The following is an 18,974-nucleotide window of genomic DNA, read 5'->3' as shown; positions in this document are numbered from 1 at the left end:
TACCGCTTACATTTAAGAGGCCAAATGTCTGCGAAGGTTTCGCAAGTGTTCCGCTCACTAACTAATGGTGTGTTTCAGAGAGCGCTGTACAATGCATCAATTTTGTCCGCTTTGATTCTAGTATTAGGTCCAGCTTACATAATTTCAACATTGCATTTGATTTACAAATTACGTAGCGCTAAAGTGATACTTAACCTTTGAAGAAACACTTGACTGGCTTGCGCCTAGCTCACTGACTCTAGCCGCGTTAGCACTATGAGGGAAGCAAGGTATACTAATATTATATAAGTATAATCCAAAGTTTATGCTTAGAATAGCGCACGCCTGTAGCTTTTAGCATCGTACCACAAACGCAACGAACTCTTGTACAACGTATATCTGCTTGAAAAGCACAACAAAAGGCAACTCTTGCACCTCGTACCTTCGCCCATAGCGTGAAATTGCGCACGTTAAGGATTTGTAGCGATTCACGCTCAAAGAGCTTTAACACTCTTTAAACAAGCGTATTATGCACGTTATTCGGCATGTGTTTTCGTGGAATTATTTACTCGTCGTGCAATGCCGAACATTCTCTCAGCACGGGAGCAACTGTGCGAACGCTAACGAGGCAAAATGGAATAGTTCGGGACTCATTGTTTAGCTAACCCTTGTTGGACGGTTAAGGTAATACCCATGAGGGCCATAAGAAAGCCCCGCTCAACGGGGAGTAGTGGAATGGCGGGTGCGGATAGATATTGCGCAAGAGCCTCCACGCCTTTCAAATTGCTGAAGAAAGAGAAGTTACGCTGATGCAAGGCATATTTTGTAATCTATGCAGGAAGCGAAGCTCCAACGCAGGCAAAGGAACGTTCAATTTTAAAAGGATATTTTAAGCGTTATTTCTTCCTTCGAGAGTCTCGCGAAAGATGTCACAGGTATCCTGGCGGTGTTTTTGGTGCAATGCGGAGAAACTGACTCGAAGGTTCTGTTAAGTACGAGCATGCGCGTTCCGACTTCTAATTTTGATGAATTGTTCGTTTCAGTTTTATACACTGAGCACGCTAATTTTGGATTTGCATTGTTTAGCTGAGAGAAAACGAGTGGCCGAAATCATTCGTGTTGATAATCTCTCAAGCACGTGCGTTTACTTAAAAGAACGAAAGAAAGAAAGAAAGAAAGAAAGAAAGAAAGAAAGAAAGAAAGAAAGAAAGAAAGAACACTCGGTAGAGTGCCGCTAGAAAAAGGGGGGCACATTTACTTGAAAGTCAAAGCGAGCTTAAATCGTATCAAAGAAAGCAGTAGTTCTTAAACATTTTCCAGTCAGAAATCGCTGGTAAAATCTAAGCCCTCCCTCCCCCCCCCCCCCCCCCCCCTCCGACCACCCTGTTCCTGACATCGCCTGGCTAAATTCGCTGTTCTTGCTGGCAAAACTTGGTCGTTCACAAAAGCGTTCTTGTCCACCAGAGACGGCAGAAAAAAAAAAGAAAAATATATGTTCATAAAACGAGTCCAACTCGCGCCATAGTCCTAAACTGCCTAAACAGAACTCACATCCTGCCGACAGCTGTACTGCTTCGAATGCCCGTTTTCGTTTCCATATTTCCGGAAAAATCTTTTATCCCGTGAAGTCGTGTTCATCCGCTGGCCAGCGCAGCAAACTTCAAAATTTTCCGAACGATTGCCGCCGTTTTTTGAATGAAAACAACCTCTGCTCCGTCTATTTCTTTCTTTCTTTAAGCGGTCTGTCTCAGCCTTGCCATTTTAGAGATGCTGCAGCTCGCCGAGCCGTTTTCCACTCAACGCGCCCTTCCCTAGTTCTCGCGTCATTTGGTCGGAGCTTCGTCTCAAAGCGCCCTAAGGCGGAACTTGGTACTTTCCGCCGACAACACTGCTGTGTCTCGTTTGGGACGAAAACAAGTTTCCGACTTCTCTTGTACGCTCCAGGGTTTCGGTCGTAACAGTGACTACTTCCCTATACAAAGGCTGAGCTAAACGTATCACAAAATACCGCGTAACCTTCTTTCACCAGCTACCAACGTGACCTTCAGTATCCTCGCTAACGGCAAACGTGGTGTCTAACTTCGAATACCGAATTCCATCTTTCAAGTTACGCTCTGTGTTTTGGTCATTACAGACAGTTCTTGAGCGTATGATGGCCGTAATGAAATGAAAGCTCAAGAGAGCCTAACACCTTCTTTCTTTCTTTCTTTCTTTCTTTCTTTCTTTCTTTCTTTCTTTCTTTCTTTCTTTCTTTCTTATCACAAGCAAACGACTCAATCTGCGCGTGCTACTCTAGTTGCAGCTAGAACGCGCAAGTTTGCTACAGTTTCTGCAGTGAATGTAGCTTTTCTTTTAGTACGGAAGCATGTCCTTAAGCATAATAACGTGTTATATGCGGTTGATCCATTCGAAGAGAACAATAATATCTACCACTCACTGAAGAAACTTGCCTTTGAATATGGCCTCGGAGATTGGGCTGCGCGCGCCTGCTGCATCACGCTTCGCCCGATCTCTGGGGCCATGCTTTGATTAAAAGAAAAACTGAGTGTTGGGCGAGTTGGTGGTGGTGGTTCCATCTTAACGAAAAAGTGCGCGAAAAAGAAGTAGACGAGAAAGAGAAACGATTAACACGGGCGATACTCTCAACCGCGACTAGAGCCCGTGCAGATGCTTTCGTGCTAAGCTTTTGTTCCCCCCACTTGCGGTAACGGACGAGCAGGACACTTCCGCAAACGTTCCTTTTGAAGAACGCCCATAATGCCACGCGTTCTGCGCCTTCTCGCATTTCCGCAATTTATCTTTTTTTTTCAATAAGTTTTCAATGTGCAAGTAAAAATGTGCAAACATTTCCTCATACAAATTTTAATATCGAACTTTATGGGTACGTTGGGTGAATAATGTTCATCATAGTTCCGTTTCGTCAACCAGCGCTGTGCGCTATCAGCCCAGATCGAAGGCACCGAATTGAAAAAAAAATCATTGACAAATAAACTGTGATTGGTCTTGCGAAAAAAAAAACGTCAGAAACGAAAATAGATACCGAAAATCAAGTTGAAAAGCCTCCGCACCCTCGCGAAGCAGCACTATAGGTCTAAACACTATACACACGTAGGCATTTCTTGCCGTTACACTTGACATGTTCGGCACAGCATTCAAAGCGCGTGATACGCTATAGCTGGATGCTGTGTTAATAAAAGCTTGTATTACGCTAGCTTATACAAGTAGAGCCTGCTGTAAGCATTCGTTAGTAATGATGGTGCGAGTTGCACAGGTATAGTCCAATCAGCGATTCGTGCGGATGGCCCTGTGGAGTCTGCTACCTAACCAAAACGTGTGCAGGCCAATTGTAAACCCGGTTGCGACATATTATTGAGCTCACGCAGTATACTATATGCGCATATATGCTGCTTGGTCGTTGTGCAATGATCAGCTATGTGCGCCTTCGTACGCCAGCTGCATAGAACCTGCGGTGACGATGTTTTTTGCTCCAGTGGTTTTGTAGTGTTTATAAGTGCAATAAACTCATTCTACTCACCCCGTAGAGGTTTAACACGCTAACATTAATTTGTTCACAGGCTGCTAGCGGGCATCGGCGATTGAGGATGTTAAACGATTATCTCGCAAGAGCGTGGGCTGAGAAGAAAAAGGTTAGACAAAGAGACATGAGCGCGCGGATTGGCCGACGTGAATGCTGAAGTTGCCATTAGAACGCTCTGCTCGAATGGAGAAAATGCGTACGCACCATGGAAAGTGAAGCTAGCGCATCCTGTAGCCTTCGACAGATGGCGTGGCATGAGCGGTGACGTCACTGATGGCCTGGCGCAGCGGACACTTCGTCTCTTCGATTTGCGGTCCTCGACAACTAACGATTACCCTAGACGCTGCTTTGTGCATTTTACTTAATGGAGCAACAGGTGTCGAGCAATCAGAGAACAGCGGCCAAGGATTTATTGTCTTCCTCGCATTGCTTCGATCCTTTTTTTTTATGTTGCTTCAGTGGGAGCTATCAATCTTTGATTTTCATTGTTTTTGTTTCAACTCTGCGCTACCTAGGGTTGCTGGCTAAATGAAAACATTGCCTCAGCAGTGTCTGAACACATGCCATGCAGAAATGTTACTGCTCCATGATATGCAAGGTCTCACAGCTAACTGCTTTAATACCAATCGTGCTACAGAAGGACGCTAATAGAAGAACATGCGGTTTGCCAGACTACCGAGTAAATCACGCTATATATATTCTTTGTATTGTAATGACATGAATAATTAAACCAGTATTTTTTTTCATTGCTGCGATGAAGTGCTAGAAGCTGGGTTTTAGTTGTCAGCCCTTCCGCGTTTCGTCTCGCCGACGATTCTGCTGTCGTGAACAATGGTATTCTTTTGTCTTCAGGCCTCATCCCCGTCCTGAGCTTCACCTTCGCAATGGGGCAAAATAGTAAAGAAAATTTTGCCCGCCGTGGGCAGCACATCGCTCGCACTTCGAAAAACCCATGACCCAAGAACATTTTGCCAATGAGCATATGTCGGTTCTGCGTACTCAAACTATAAACCATGATGGAACACAACGCATGCACTTAGAGACCAGGTCCCGTTCCTCTCAAGGTGATACTGCGTTGAATGAATAAAGTTCGGTTTCAATAGCGTAAACCTGGAAATACCACCGGGCTTACTGGCAGGACATTTCCGACGTCTTCTTGTTCCATTAAGTGATGGTTGAAACCCTACACGGCATAGTAAAATATGGCAATTGTCGTAGCACCCCAGAATATGTAATACATCATTTTACGAACGAGTTTTCGTTTCGGTTCCCGGAAAGTTACTGTGTCGTGACGTCATGATACACCGTCTTGCTGCGTCCCTGCGATCGCTGCAGTAGCCACACGTCACCGCAGCCAGAAAAACCACGTTATCACGAATTGTGCAAGAAATCCAGCAAAAGCTCTGGATCGAGAGTCGTAGCCAATCCAAGCGCAGAAGTCAGCATGTCGGTCACGGCATAGGCAGGCAAGGTCGTCCGATCAAGAGCTCTCGGATGTGTCGTGTGGTAAATCCTCAGCCAGATGGTACACATCCACAGTCTTGCGCCAATCTCGTACATTTTGCGAAGGTGCATAAATGCATAAATATGCAGTGAAGGGCGGACACCTCACCCAGCGATCTGCAATCACCCAACCCTGTGTTGCGCCAGCTGACCCCATCTTACGCGTGCCAGTTTTCTAATTTAATCACACCGTGCTAGAACATCGGCTACCAAATGCACCTTGTCCATGGCTGGCCGACTGTTCGTCCAGCCCGACAGTGGGCATATGCCACCGCTCCTGAGGTAAGTAATCATAATCATCATCGACAGAGAAGAAAAGAAGAACGTCAATCGACGGCCATGAACCAGGAGGGACTCGTGAACCGCACGTCTTCGACCGTGTTGAGGTCAGCGTCGGTGTGCAGGGAGCAGGAAGAGCCGCAAACCCCGTCACCGGTCGTTGGAGGCGGCGTCCCAGCCACCCGAAGCCAGCGGGCGGCTGCCGTCTCGCGCAACATGTACATGATGTTGGGCCCGACCAGGCGCTGCATCCTGGCCACCGCCCTCGTGATTGGGGGCCTCTGTGCGGCCGGCCTGGTCGTGTTCATCACGCAGCGGGCCATCTACGCCCGCATCGAAGAGGTGCGCGAGCGCTTGTGGTCGGTTGAGGGCCGGTAGACCACATTTCTTTCCGCGATGATATAGGGTTCTAGGGAAAACGGTTTGCAAAGCAAAGACGCGCTGACGAAACCTGATGGAAGCACGGTACGTTAATCATTGTAAGTTGGGTCAGCGACGCCTTGATGTCGCGTTATAGGACAAATATTTGTATTCTTCACGGATCGCACGGTTGTCTTTCGACGAGATTTCTGTAGCCTTTTGTGCGCTCCAGCACACTGTGAAACGAACTAGATTGTGTGCCAGCTGACTCGAAGCTGAATCCGATTGGCTATCTCGGCACATGACGATGAAGACTTTCCGAATCAAGAAGAAAAAAATTTACCCCCCTTTAATGTACTGTGCACAGAAGTACCGACACGAGATTTCCGACTCTTCATGATTTTGGCATTAAATGTCGGTCCTTGACATTGAAACCTTCCAAAAAGTATTGCAAGCCCCAGAGCGCCTTAAATAATTCGTTACATTAACTTTCATCTAACCCGTTTCGATTTCGTTTCCCAAGAGGTGTACGGGCCGTGACGTCGTGACGTAGGAGATGGCCATGTGCATTGATTACGTGGGTGCAGAACATGCTTCTACATCGGGCTGATCAAAGAGTAACAGCAGAGAATAATGCCAAAACGTCGCGATGTCCTGCTCCCACGTGGTCAATGCACGTGATCAACTTACTACATTATGACGTCCCGATGGATACGCCTCCTGGGTGTGCTGAAAACTCGTATAACGAATTTTTCAGGGCGCTCTGGGGGGCTTGCCAGAATATTTTCCCCAAGGTATTGACGTCTAGCACCCTCATTTCACGCAATGAAATCGAAAAGTCGCATATCTCGCGTCAGTACTCGTTTATGCATGCGCTGTAATCGTTCAAAATGCCGCGTACCAGGTAGCCCAACAGCAAACTCTGTGTCTCGGAGTTTCCGAATCTCGTGTTTGTCCCCGCGGGCTCGCAGCACCAGCGCGTGCGGCAGTATCTGCGTGATGTTCTGGGAGAGACCGGGCCGGAGCGATACCCGGGCTCCCCGTTTCCGCAGCAGGAGTTCATATTCGCCTGCCAGACCGAGCACTGCACCAAGGAGGGCAAACACCTGCGCCGAAACGTCGCCTGGAGCCTCGACCCCTGCAGGTCAGTGCGACTGGAGCGTGCTGCCATCGTGTTCACAGAAAGAATTCAGGCATCCGTAAAATACTCCAATATAGATCATCCACCTGTTTGGTACTACGACAAACGAGCGTGGTTTGGCTGATTGCAGGATGGGTGAAGGCGCAAACGTGAGCGGCCGGAGCGATGCAGCCACTTGGTGGCAGAGAGCTCAACCAGACAATGTCAGAGTTAATATATTCCAATAATGTGACCAAGTATATTCTACTTCACTGCTGGTGCGAATTTTCAGCAGCAACGTAATCATGAACACGATCACGCCGCTGTCCAAATTTTACACCAGCAGTGAAATCATAATATACTTGCGCCTGTTTTTGTCCGGTTCAGCTTTGTCGCGCCAATAAGTGATGCCGCCAGTCCGGCAGTTCCCCTTTACGCCCCTGCCCATCCGGCAAATCGCCCGTGCTTGCCGCAATACTGGACGCTGTAAACCTCTAATTTTCGAAATACCACGGAACACTCAAGACGGCAACATAAGTAAATGGGCGTTACAGCAGCAGCGCTGGTGGCATCATCTCGTGATGCTTTTTCGAACCATGGCTCGGTGCGCTTCGCCTCTGCGATCGTCGCGCTGGTGGACCATCGCGGTACAGTGAACTGTAATCGCGGGTGCCACGCGGTGGGAAACTCGTTTGCGTAGCGTCAGTGTTCGCGCAGTAGGGGAAGAATGAAAACGACATCCACTATAGGCTTGTGAATGCTTTTGCCGATGCATTTGCACAAGGTAATAGGCGGAACATGGTCCTTTAAATTCTGCTTCTGTGCGCAGCGTCCGAGACCGGGCAGTAGGCCGTCGATTTCTGAGGCCGTGATCTGTGTTACAGTCGGGTTCTGTGTTAAAGGGACACTAAAGGTTAATATTAAGTCAACGTGGACTGTGGAAATACCATCTGAGAAACCTCGAAACGCTTGTTTCGTGCCAAAAAGAGACTTATTTTAAGAGAAAATGCGTTCTGAAGCGTCCGCGTACCTCCAGCACAGTTCAAATAGCCCGCCCTCCGATCGAGGAATGGTGACGTCATGGTCTCATAGTAACGTTGCGCCATCAGTGAGTAAAACGGCGCCCGCAGACGGCGCTGCGGCTTTTCTGCGCAAAACTTAAATGCGCGGCCAGAAACAGAGCCAAGACAGAGCCGACAGCAGCACGAAAGCGGAACCATAGAGAAAGAATTTCAACAAGAGGGGACGTTCGGCAAATGGCCCTAAGGGAGTGTCCGCTCTTGCTGAAATTTCTTTCTCTATGGCGGAACTATGGTGGCTAGCGGAAGGGAAAGCGCGCGACGATAAGCTGGTTCTTTATTTTATGACGCCAACTTTGACGCCCGTTGCAATGGACGACCCTGACAACGACACACTGGCTCGCGATGCTGGGCTCGACTTCAGCGATTTAAGCACTGATGAACGTGACCTGCTGCTGAGGGCTCGCGCTGCCGGCGTCGTTACGTACTACTACGACGGCAACTGTGTGTAATGGATGTACATATTCGCACATTTGTAGCTTTTCCTTCGTGAAAACCAACTGCCGCACGCCCCGTCTTCGACCTGCAGTTGTTCTTGCGCCTCGGAGAATGCAGGCAAGACCGGCGGAACAGCGCTACGGGAAAGCATTGCTTTGAAAGACACTCCACACGACTTCTGTAAGTCGGCGTTGAACACGTATTCCTCTGGACGAAAGTGCAGCGAGCACACTATGAGATTTTTCGGCTCTTTGCCAACGCGCTGTAGCCGAGGTACGGTACTTAACCACTTCGAACGGAGAGGTTCACTCGTTGGCACACAGTGATAAGTAACGTTGGATTCGCCGCTGCAACTGTTCTTGGCCAAGTTGCGCGGACCGTTCGCGCATCCCACGACGTCACATGGACGTGGAATTCTCGCTGCTTGTTCCAAATGCAACTTTTGAGAGCCAGCAGAACCAGCGCAGCACGACGCGATAACGAAGCAACTGAAACTCCAAAGCGCGCGCGGCGCGGAGTCGAGCGAAAACGAAACCTTTCGACCCCCCATACTACCGAAGGGTAACGTAAAAATGTTATTTTTTCTTAGAATCGAACAGAAGTAGACAAGTAGCATTTTCTTCCGTCTTATAACCTAATGAAATGATGTTTTTAATACGAGTAGCTGAGTGCTAGTGACATAAATTATGATGAGGGGTGCCTTCGTCATCAGGCTAGTACCAGAATGACGCTGAGGGGTCTCAAATCGTGCCATGCATTTACCTCAATTTCTAGGTTATTAAAGCTCTGTTCGCGATTATATTGACGCCTTAGACGTTCTACAGCATTGTTTTATCTTTTTAACTTGACTTCATAGTCACCTTTAGAGTCCCTTTATATGGCGCCATCACCGCTGCTGCGCTATCTAAGTGTCCCTGTATGTGGCCGGGATGGAGTGTTGAAATTCGGTTAATATTTCGAATTGTGTGCATTATATAAATTTTAAAAATTAGGCTTGCGTTAAAATATGACTGCCTCCAAATTTTCCATACGAATCAGCAACCACAATAGGTTCATAGAAAAGTTAACAATTATTGGTAATGATCTTCTGAAACTTATGTAAAGGTGCTAAATTTTTTAGGAGGCGCCGTATAATTTTCACCCGAAGCATTATTTGCCTCATTCTTGGCACTTTGCAGTAGATACGTAGCTAAATTCCTGTCTCGTCTCACTTTAACAGAAATAAAACATGTGACTGGTGGAGAATCGGACCTTTGCCGTAGAGCACCGCAGCCCGTCGTTCTAATCATTAGGCCACGGCATTTTTTTTTTCTTTATTTCTCGGATTTAGGCCACGATATCACGCATTCTTATACAGCGTTCCAAAGCGAGCCAGCTGTTTTAAGCATTTCGCACCTGCGCCTCGTGCCATATCCGCAGTTTCTTTCCTTGTAACAATTAACTCGCGCTCCATGTTACAGTGCACTACCTCCGGGACCGGCCCACATTTTCCCAGCACTTCCCTCGTGGCAGCTTATGCTGCGTAAAAACTGCGCGACGTTGTACCGACTTCATGATTGCCCTAGGCAATAATGCTTCAAGATTTATTCCCCGTAGTACGAATGCCGTCATTTTTATACACCACATGACATATAGCCATAGGTACGCACGAATGCACAGCACGTAGTCACTAATGACGTCACAATCCGTGTTTCCATCGCTTGTGTTCGGCGACTAACAACGGAGAATCCAACAATCGCCATGTCGTAAGCTGGCGTCGAACGGCCGGCGTAGAAATCAGGCTGTTACCGATACATGCGATCGTCTTCAACATGATCGTCGTCGTGTTGTTGTAATGCACACACACACACACATACACACACACACGCACGCGCGCGCACGCACACACACACACACACACACACACACACAAACACACACACACACGCACACAAATACTCAATTAACACAAACATGTTGGTCCACGTGGTATCCCTTTGCGAAACCTTGAACAATGCTTGACAGTCATATACCTGCAAAATGGTTCACATAACATCGATTTTCACATTTGCGTGGGTCCAGTCCAACTTTATATTTTGAGTATAACTTTTAGCATCGTGCAACAAACGCTATAGTACGAGTGCTCACAAGCTCTCTCGTCTCGGTGTTTTGCGCGCACCTGTACCCTTCTGAAGTAGTTCCTGCAGTGCATTTGGGCAAAACAGCGTGTTTATCAGAAACAATACATCACCGAACGGCTCCCAATTGCAGCTTTACCACATGCTATTGCATTTTTCCATTCTGTTCCGAATAAGATAAACGCGAGCTCGTTCCCATGCCCATCATCCCAGCGCAATTCTCTGGTCGCCATTCTCTGGCGAACTTTAAAAAAACTGGAATGATGGCGGAATCACTCCAGTTCCAGAGTGGCAACTCTGCAACACTGAATAGGAGTATCTTCATGTGTCGCATTAATTTCCATTGCCAGATCGGTGTTGACCTTGTGCAAAAGCTCTCTCTCAATCCTGGACAACTGTATAGTACATAGACTCTCGCTGTGTCTCTTTTTCGTTCTTCCTTTTTTTTTTTTTTTTTTGTTAATGTTGCCTTCTGCTCAGTGCGTTTCAAACCAGACGAACAAACAAAGCGACAAGAAGTCTGCCCGAAACGAAAAAAAAAAAACAAAGACAGCGTGGACAAAGGGCAATTCTTTATCTTTGAACTATGTGTCTCTCGACAGCATGGATTACTGCGTGCCGAAATAGCTCAGTTGGGAGAGCGTTAGACTGAAGATCTAAAGGTCCCTGGTTCGATCCCGGGTTTCGGCATAGTTTTTAAATTGCTTGCAGATAATTTTTTTTTAATATAAGATTCTGATTCAATCAGTGGGACGCCCAATTTCCTAACTAAATGTCGTGAATTCTAAAAGATAGGAATAACATTGGAAACCTTTGCTTCAGTGGAACCAATGTGTGCAACTACATTATGTCGGCGCTTAGTTATGCGTTCAATTGACCAGAGTAGCAATGTGGGCCTTGCTGGTATGGCATCGCTTTCTGAGTTTCTTTAGTGCGAATAAGACTGGACCCAAGAAAACAGGAAACATACGGCGCAGACTTCCAATAATGTTGGAAATTAGCGCCGTGCATGTCTCGTGTATCTTTTGCGTGGAGTCTTATCCGCGCTAAAGAAAGACTCAGGTCAACGTGCGTTCAAAATACGGACAGAGAAATAATGAAACGGACAACACAAGTGTTTGTGTTGTACCAACCGTTGCTATGTTTGTACGTATTTGCGCGCCTACCTTCAAGCACCATGAAACCTTGCGAACTTGCTCAACTTCCACTCATAGTACAACAGTTACACGTGCTTGTTTTTCGTTACTCCAAATTTATTTTTGATAATAATAATTGTTTTGCTTCCTAGCTACTCACTTGATTATCGATGTGCAACTGGGGCCATGCCGCGTAAACATGCAATTGTTACTGACAAGTCGGAGTTATTTGGGGACGTTTTCGTTTTGAGTAACAAGCGCGCGTGCCGAAATAGCTCAGTTGGGAGAGCGTTAGACTGAAGATCTAAAGGTCCCTGGTTCGATCCCGGGTTTCGGCATACTTTTTTTTTCGGGATCTGTTATCATTTTATTATTACTACATTTTTGCTAGTTCCAGCGGCGTAATCATGCTGCTGCCGAAAGTTTACGCCAGTAGCAAGGTAATATACAATTGGTTACTACAATGTTAACCGTGTTGGCCTGGTCGAGCTCTACGCCACCAGATGGCTGCACCATGCAGACCGGTCACCTTTGCGCCTCCGCGGTAAAACGCCCCGTGCGTTTGCCGTGATAGGCCGGAAGCTGTACGTCCCAAGGCACCCCTGCTAGCTCCTTTTTGTTGTTGTTGTTGTTGTTGCGCATATCTGGCGACAGTCTTGTGAGTCTGCTAATTCGCTTGCTGCACGCGTTGCTCATTTGTGCGGCGCGGTCGGGGACTCTGACGCAGTGCGCAAGACCATGTGACGTCGTCTTTGCTGGCAGAAGTTCTGACTATTGTGAAAATGAGTTCGCGTCGGCTTCGGTTTTAATTATCAGCTGTTCTCTTGGGTCTGTTCATCAGTACTGTGTTTCACACACTCGAACATACCGTGTGATCGGGTTATGGCAAGAAAATAAAAGCAGCACGACAATAGCGGGACACAAAAAAAAAGCTGGTTCGCCGTCCCGGCTGTGAGAAAGTGGACATTCAGCGAAGCTAGCTGTTGAAAACCACCACGGCATCTGCTGAGGGGCGATGCAACGCTTTATGGCTTTATAGTAACGGTATAGTAATGGTAATCTATAGTAATGTGAGTAATGGTAATTTTGACAGCACGCCACCGCACATAGCGGTGCTGCGACAACATTGAAATCAGTTGCTAGGCTTGTTCTTTTATATACGGAACGGCCGGGGGACGTCACTCACCAAGTCGCAAGTTGCGGAACAATGAACTTTGCCGGGAAACGTATGCGGGGAGCGCTACGTGCTTCGCATTGTTATCGGGAGTGCTTTATCATCAATTATCTGGTTCGGACGATTGTTTTGTGCTTGTTCCTTATTGAAACCTAGGCTGCTTTGCATGCTGTGTGCGTGATTCCAAAGATTGTACGCACCGTTCGCTTCACTTTGCCGACTGCTTAAAGCATCAGCCTCTCGGGGGTACGAGCCACAGCTCCTGACCCCGCATTGCCGCCGGGATCGGGCCACATTTTTTTGCTGGCAGACGCGGACACGAAAAGTACCGACCAACTAGAGGCTACCAGCTTCGCTGTTGAATAGAGGCCAGAACGAGCTCCAGTGCTCGTCCTGTCTTGTCTTGTCCTGTTATCCTCGCGCTATTTCTTTGTTTGCCATGAATCGGTACCAACAAGCACGATATCACGCCCTTTAATTTATGCATTGGCATCGATTGTTTCGTTAGAGAACTCAAAAGCCACGCATGAAGCTGAGTCAGAGGCGCATCGTTCGCGTATTCCGACACAGTGTGGAGGTGTAAAGTGAGATTCACGCTTCACCGGGATTACTGTCGCGACGCCACTGCATAATATGCGTCCTCGTGCAGCCGCCGTCGACTCTGTAGAGTCACGTGTGTTTTCGCGTTTCCCGGAGCGTCTCTCCTAACTTAATGTAAGCAGAAAGAGACGTAACGGCCAGCCCCTCTTTCCCGTCCAAGAGTCCGGAAGCTTCTGATGAGCGGCCTGCTCGAGGCTACGTAACCGTAAGCGACCAGCAATAAATGCCTCTCTTCCACCCCTCTATACAGTCCTAGGTTCTCGATTCGTAATGTTCCAAGTCGCAATGTCCGCACCTGGCGATCGAGGCGTCCTTTCAAGGACACCCTCGAAAGCTACTCGTTAATAGAGAGTTTTAGTTTAGGGGACGCAAGCGGCTTGCGTACGCAAGAACTAGGGGCGACGGTACTGCGCATGCGCAGACCCCTCCGTCAGCGTCTGCGCATGCGCAGTACCGTCACCCCTCGTTCTTGCGTACGCAAGCCGTTCGCCTCCCCTAAACTAAAACTCTCCAATGGTGCACACAGTACCTTAAACGTTTGCGTCCTGCGGGCGTGCTTCCTGCTGGCAGGGACTTCCACGAGTACGCGTGCAGCGGCGAAGCGAGACGGCCCTCGCTCAGGGAGGACGCGCTCAACCACTTCCTGATCGAGGTGCGCTCCGTCCTCGGCAAGTGGGGAGAGTTCCGCTGGACAAGGACGCCGCCCATGCATTCAAAGGTGAGCTGCTGCTCTCCTTAAAAGTGAAAAAAGGTGTAAATATGTCTATAACTCACACCCTTAGGGTGTCCGTTGAGAAAGGGTGTAAATGTGTCTATAACTCACAACCATAGGGTGTTACCTATATAACGGACACCCTAAGGGTGTGAGTTATAGACACATTTACACCCTTTTTCACTTTTTAGGGTGAAAATTATTTTACAGTGTGCTTCGACATGGAGGGGCTAAACAGCTCCACTAAAAAAATCGCCCTCGAATACGTGTGTGGCGCAGTTTCTCTACCATCCGCGTGCGTTAAAGACTGAAACGCTGTAATAAAGCCGTAATCGTGTGCCCAGAGTACACGCGTGCGCAGAACAAGAATGGGTAGCTTTCTCAGTTAACGGCCTGCACCCAGTGACGAGAAATAAATGGTGAAATCGGCTTTCGCTTAGCATAGTCGTACTTCGAAAACAATGTGTCTGTCATAATGAGATGCTGGTAATGGGATGAGCCGTCAAGTTTGAAGCTGTTCATCGTAGCGAAAGAGGCCCTACTGCTTCGAAAATGCTGTTTTTTTTTCTCTCTCTCTCTACCAGATGGTCCCGCAGCATTCTTTAGCGGATGCGAAATGCTCAACCAAGTATGTAGCCCGGTCGTAGCCGTTTTACGTGCGTCCAAGTAGACCGCCGTAACGCTGCACTAAATCTCGCTACTGATTGCGCCGTGTCTCGTGTAGGGAATTTCAGGTATACGGGTTGAAGTGCTCGTTTATGACATCAGCCACAAATTTTTCTTACAGTGAACAACCGTTTTGTGACGCGAAAAGTACAGCACTAGCAGAACAACAAAAGTCGCTATAAGCTTCAGTGAGTATTTCAGACACTGCGAACAGTATTTGTGAGAACCCTGCTAATCGACACGCTGATAATCTTGAGATTTTCGATATTTAGGACTCCATCGGCATTCCGGGAAAACTTTGTAAGAACTCCAGTACCACCTGGAGCTCCTGGAGAACGCTAAGAAGCACCCCTAAAGCTGGAGAAGCCTGCAGCTTGCGTCCTTCAGGAGAAGAGTTTTGGTGCAGTGCTCGTCCCCCCCCCCTCTTATTTTTTTACTTGTTTCACGAACAGCACGTTCGCACTAAAGCAATGCTAATTGAGCGAAGGTTGGTGCTCGTACACCGCGGGGCAAACGGTCGGCGTCGCACACAATGGAGATGGCATCACGGGGGGGGGGGGGGGGGGGCACAATGACGAAGACGAAATGACGACGACAAGGACCGTCAGCACGGCGTTGCATTTTTCGGCTTCTGTCGCTTGTGCGCGCATCTGCTTCCGTGCATACCGGCCGGGCCTGAGTCCACCATGCGGTTTGCTTGCATTGGTCGAGTACTCTTCAGCGAAGCTTGCTTTTTGAACGCTCCCGGACGTTTCAGACCATGACTGCTGGGCGCCGTTGGGTGCTGCTACATGCCGTCTTACCGAATACCTCACGCTAAAAAAAAAAGAAAAAGACGAGCTACGTGCTCGATGGTGGAACGAACCTCCATACTCCAGTGCCGTAGCCCTATCCTGTAACCATTAGGCCACAATCGCACGTATGACTTCCAACGTTCGAACGTTAACTATAGCTCTGGCATTACCGCCGCATGTGTCTCATTGCGTAGCCCGGGTGCACGGAAGCACAAGCGCGCGCGTCAGTTACCTTTATGCCCAAGACGCAAGAATATGAAAATGAACCGCTTAACATAGATTCCAAAATGTGCGTTTCAGTTTCAATTTATATTTCTCTAAGTAGATATACATGCTTACACAAGTATACAGAAGGAGGTCCCAGAGCACGTGGCTGAAAGGGGACCTCTTGTCAGAAAATATACACATGAGAGCAAATACACAACATAAAACAGCAGTATAGTAGTCACTAAGCGGAAGATCGTGGATAAGTGGAGGCGGAAGCGTTGGATCTGCATATGCAGCTTTCTCGTTTTTTTTTTTTTTCTTTCTTTTTGCGTGTGTGTCTGCGCCACCAAAACGTGGCGAAAGAATAAACGAACGTACGAGCACAGCATAACTGATTTTAGCTCGTGGTCGATGTTCTCGCGCCGTGAGGAACATCGACCGCTCAACCCGGTATACACCTCCACTATTCGCCCCCCGCAGGCCTACCGCTTCTTCCGCTCCTGTCACGGCACCAAGCACGACCAAGAGACTATCGAGCACGACCTGGCGCAGTACCTTCGCGACGTCGACAGGGCCCACCGGTTGCCGGAGGCCTGGGCGGCCGAGGTGTCCCGCACGCTGCAGCTGTTCCCGGTGTTCGAAATGGGCGTCGCCGAAGTGTCGAGCACCTCCTGCATCGTGCTCAAGGAGCCCGACCAGCTCGACGGGGACGCGGTGCTGGGCATGCCCACCATCGTCTCGCGGAAGCACCGCCAACTGGTCAGAAAGATGTGAGTGCGGCGGCGTTGGCACTCTCTAAAAGAGGCGTGTATACTTTATGAATGCGCACATTTTCGGTATTAAACGCGAGAGAATTCGTTCGCCTACGGGTCGTGTGCCCACTTTGGCGAAACTAAGTTCTTGGCTTTTATGTCGTGCCACAGCGACACCACCTATATAGCACAAGGCCTGTTTACTCCGATCCATGACGTTACGCTACCTGGCCCCAAATTTCTATTGACACAGCTGGCGTGATGAAAGCGGTGACGTCAAAATCACTGTTGCCTAGTCGGGAGCGTCCCCGTTAGGTTCTATGGCAGTCGGGCCAGGTAGCATGACGTCATGGATCGGAGTGAAAACGCCTTGTGCTGTCTATGTGGTGTTGGCTACAATGACCCATAGAGGGCGCCACACGCTCTCCCATTTGCAAGGTGACAAGTCTATTCCATTCACCTGCACCACCTGAACCCACGGAGTAGATGAACAGGAGCGCGGACCAGCCGTTCCAACGTGTGTCCCGGCGACCCAGCTGCTTTGTGGCGTAAATCCTAGATGGGCCATGGCGCGGGAAATTACTATCTAGAATGACTGGAAAATTCTCAGAGTGTCGCATTAATTTCCCGCGCGCCGCCATCGCGGTGATTGGGTTGCTTGTGATACGTGACCTCTCACCGCCATACTCCTTCCAAGTGTCTTTGGTGTACGCACGTTGAACACCCAACGTGGACGGATTTTTGCCAGCACTTCGTCGCTTTGCTCAACGCGTGCAAGCACAGGCGCCAGACAATGGATAGTTTTAGAATAGGGGCCCCAAACGTCTGGGGCTCCAAAGAAACAGCATTGAAGCCGCTGCGCATGCGCGAGACGCAAACTTTGTTTGGGTTTTTCGTCGCACACGCTATTTCACTGATTTAGCGGGATCCCCACAAGCTTTGCGTCAACAGACACGGCGGCACCCATCGAAGCGACAGCTCTAACTCCCCGCAGGGGCGTCTGCGTCAGCAGTCAGCCGGCGTTTGGTGTGCTGCGACACCACGTACCCAAACACACGAGGGTTGGACCCTCCCGCGTCTAACCTTGCGCGGCGTAGCCGTGTCCGGGGAAAAAGGGATCCTGGGGGTTGAGCCAATGCCGGGTGTTTGGACTTTCACGGCCCCTCGGCGGCGGCAACACACCTCTTTTGCCTCGGCTTCATGTAGATGGCACCCCCGGACTGATCCAACTGGGGAAATCAGTAGTTGCCTTTTCCTATCCTCCTCCCTAATATTCGTATTTTTCTTACTTTCAATCTTTCCTGTCTTTTCTTGGCTTCTTTTTACTTCGACTTTTTCCAGGCAGCAGGGGTTAACCTTGTGTGGGATAGCCAACCTTGGTTAATAACAGATTTGGTTATAGTAGTGTCGTACAGCTGGCGCATGCAGGCCGTGTCTTTTCACGGTCCTGCAGCGTCCGCTTGTTGGGCTCCATGGTGGATGGCGGGCGGTGCTGCCGAAATTCCGCATATATCTATGGCAAGTTCTTTTCACCCACTTCCTGATCGCCATCACAGACGAGGGCGCACCGAAGAGTATTAGGTTCTTTGGACGTAGTGGTGAAAATTTTCACAAAGTTCATGTCGTTCACTCCGAGAAAACCGCAAAGTCAGCGAGAATGATATCTCCTTTTCTGGTGTCGAAATCAATAACCGAAGTTCTAGGCCAAGGTTATAAAGTTTCCAAACTTGCAAGTGAAGATCTCCTTCTGGAACTCCGAGATAAGAATCAGTATGAAAGGCTGCCGAATTTTGTGTCTTTTGGGGACGTTTCAGTGAATGTGACCCCGCATCGTACCATGAACACCGGCCGTTGTGTCGTGTCTGATAAAGACCTGATTGATCTGAAAGAGGCTAAACTACTGACAGGCTGAAGTGACCAGAACGTGATCAGTGTAAAATGAATCAAAATAAGGCGCGATGGTAAAGAAATACAGACTAAGCATCTTATTCTCACATTCGATTCAAATGTTCTGCCTGAAACAAACGAGGCAGGCTATGTGAAGACCGGGGTCAGGCTGTATATTCCAAATCCCCTTCGATGCTTTAAATGTCGAAGGTTCGGCCGCAATTCTCAAAACATGCCGAGGCCGACTAACCTGTGTGCACAATGTGGCGACTATGAACACCCATCCGAGTCATGCGAGAACACTCCACGCTGTTTGAATTGTGAAGGGGAGCAGGCCGCGGAACTCGCGGTCCTGCTCATCTTGGAAAGAACAAAAAGAAATAGTGGCAATCAAAATCAAAGAATATTTCGTTTAAGGAGGTACCCAGGCGCGTATCCTTCCTGCCAAACAATAGCTTTGCAAAAGTGGTGCGTCAGGGGGCAGCGCCACAACGACCTCCGGCGGCTGTCCCGGCCCACACACAGTGAGCCGGCAGTGATGACACCCGCCCCCTCGGCGGCTGGCGCTGTTCCACCGTCCGAGAAGAACAGGCCATCGACCTCTGGGCTTGTGGCTTCAAGGGCCTCATCCCT

At 48.7% G+C, this 18,974-nt stretch overlaps 1 protein-coding gene and 2 non-coding genes across 3 annotated transcripts in view; all 3 read left to right on the top strand.

The window, feature by feature from the left end:
• Nucleotides 1–5,359: 5,359 nt before the first annotated feature.
• Nucleotides 5,360–18,974, top strand: part of LOC126543651 (neprilysin-1-like) — a 37,922-nt gene continuing 24,307 nt past the window's right edge. The window contains exons 1-4 of the mRNA XM_055078137.2: nucleotides 5,360–5,641; nucleotides 6,631–6,803; nucleotides 13,894–14,041; nucleotides 15,925–16,472. Coding sequence (XP_054934112.1) covers nucleotides 5,360–5,641; nucleotides 6,631–6,803; nucleotides 13,894–14,041; nucleotides 15,925–16,472 — 1,151 coding nt within the window. The remainder of the gene's footprint in view (nucleotides 5,642–6,630; nucleotides 6,804–13,893; nucleotides 14,042–15,924; nucleotides 16,473–18,974) is intronic.
• TRNAF-GAA (transfer RNA phenylalanine (anticodon GAA)) lies at nucleotides 11,031–11,103 on the top strand. The gene has a single exon. It is a non-coding gene; the product is annotated as a tRNA-Phe (tRNA).
• On the top strand, nucleotides 11,815–11,887 carry TRNAF-GAA (transfer RNA phenylalanine (anticodon GAA)). Its single transcript has one exon. It is a non-coding gene; the product is annotated as a tRNA-Phe (tRNA).

This window comes from Dermacentor andersoni, chromosome 10, assembly GCF_023375885.2.
Source record: "Dermacentor andersoni chromosome 10, qqDerAnde1_hic_scaffold, whole genome shotgun sequence".
In the NCBI taxonomy this organism is placed as follows: domain Eukaryota; kingdom Metazoa; phylum Arthropoda; class Arachnida; order Ixodida; family Ixodidae; genus Dermacentor; species Dermacentor andersoni.
Note: the sequence above shows the minus strand (reverse complement) of the source record. Positions and strands in the feature narration are given on the sequence as shown.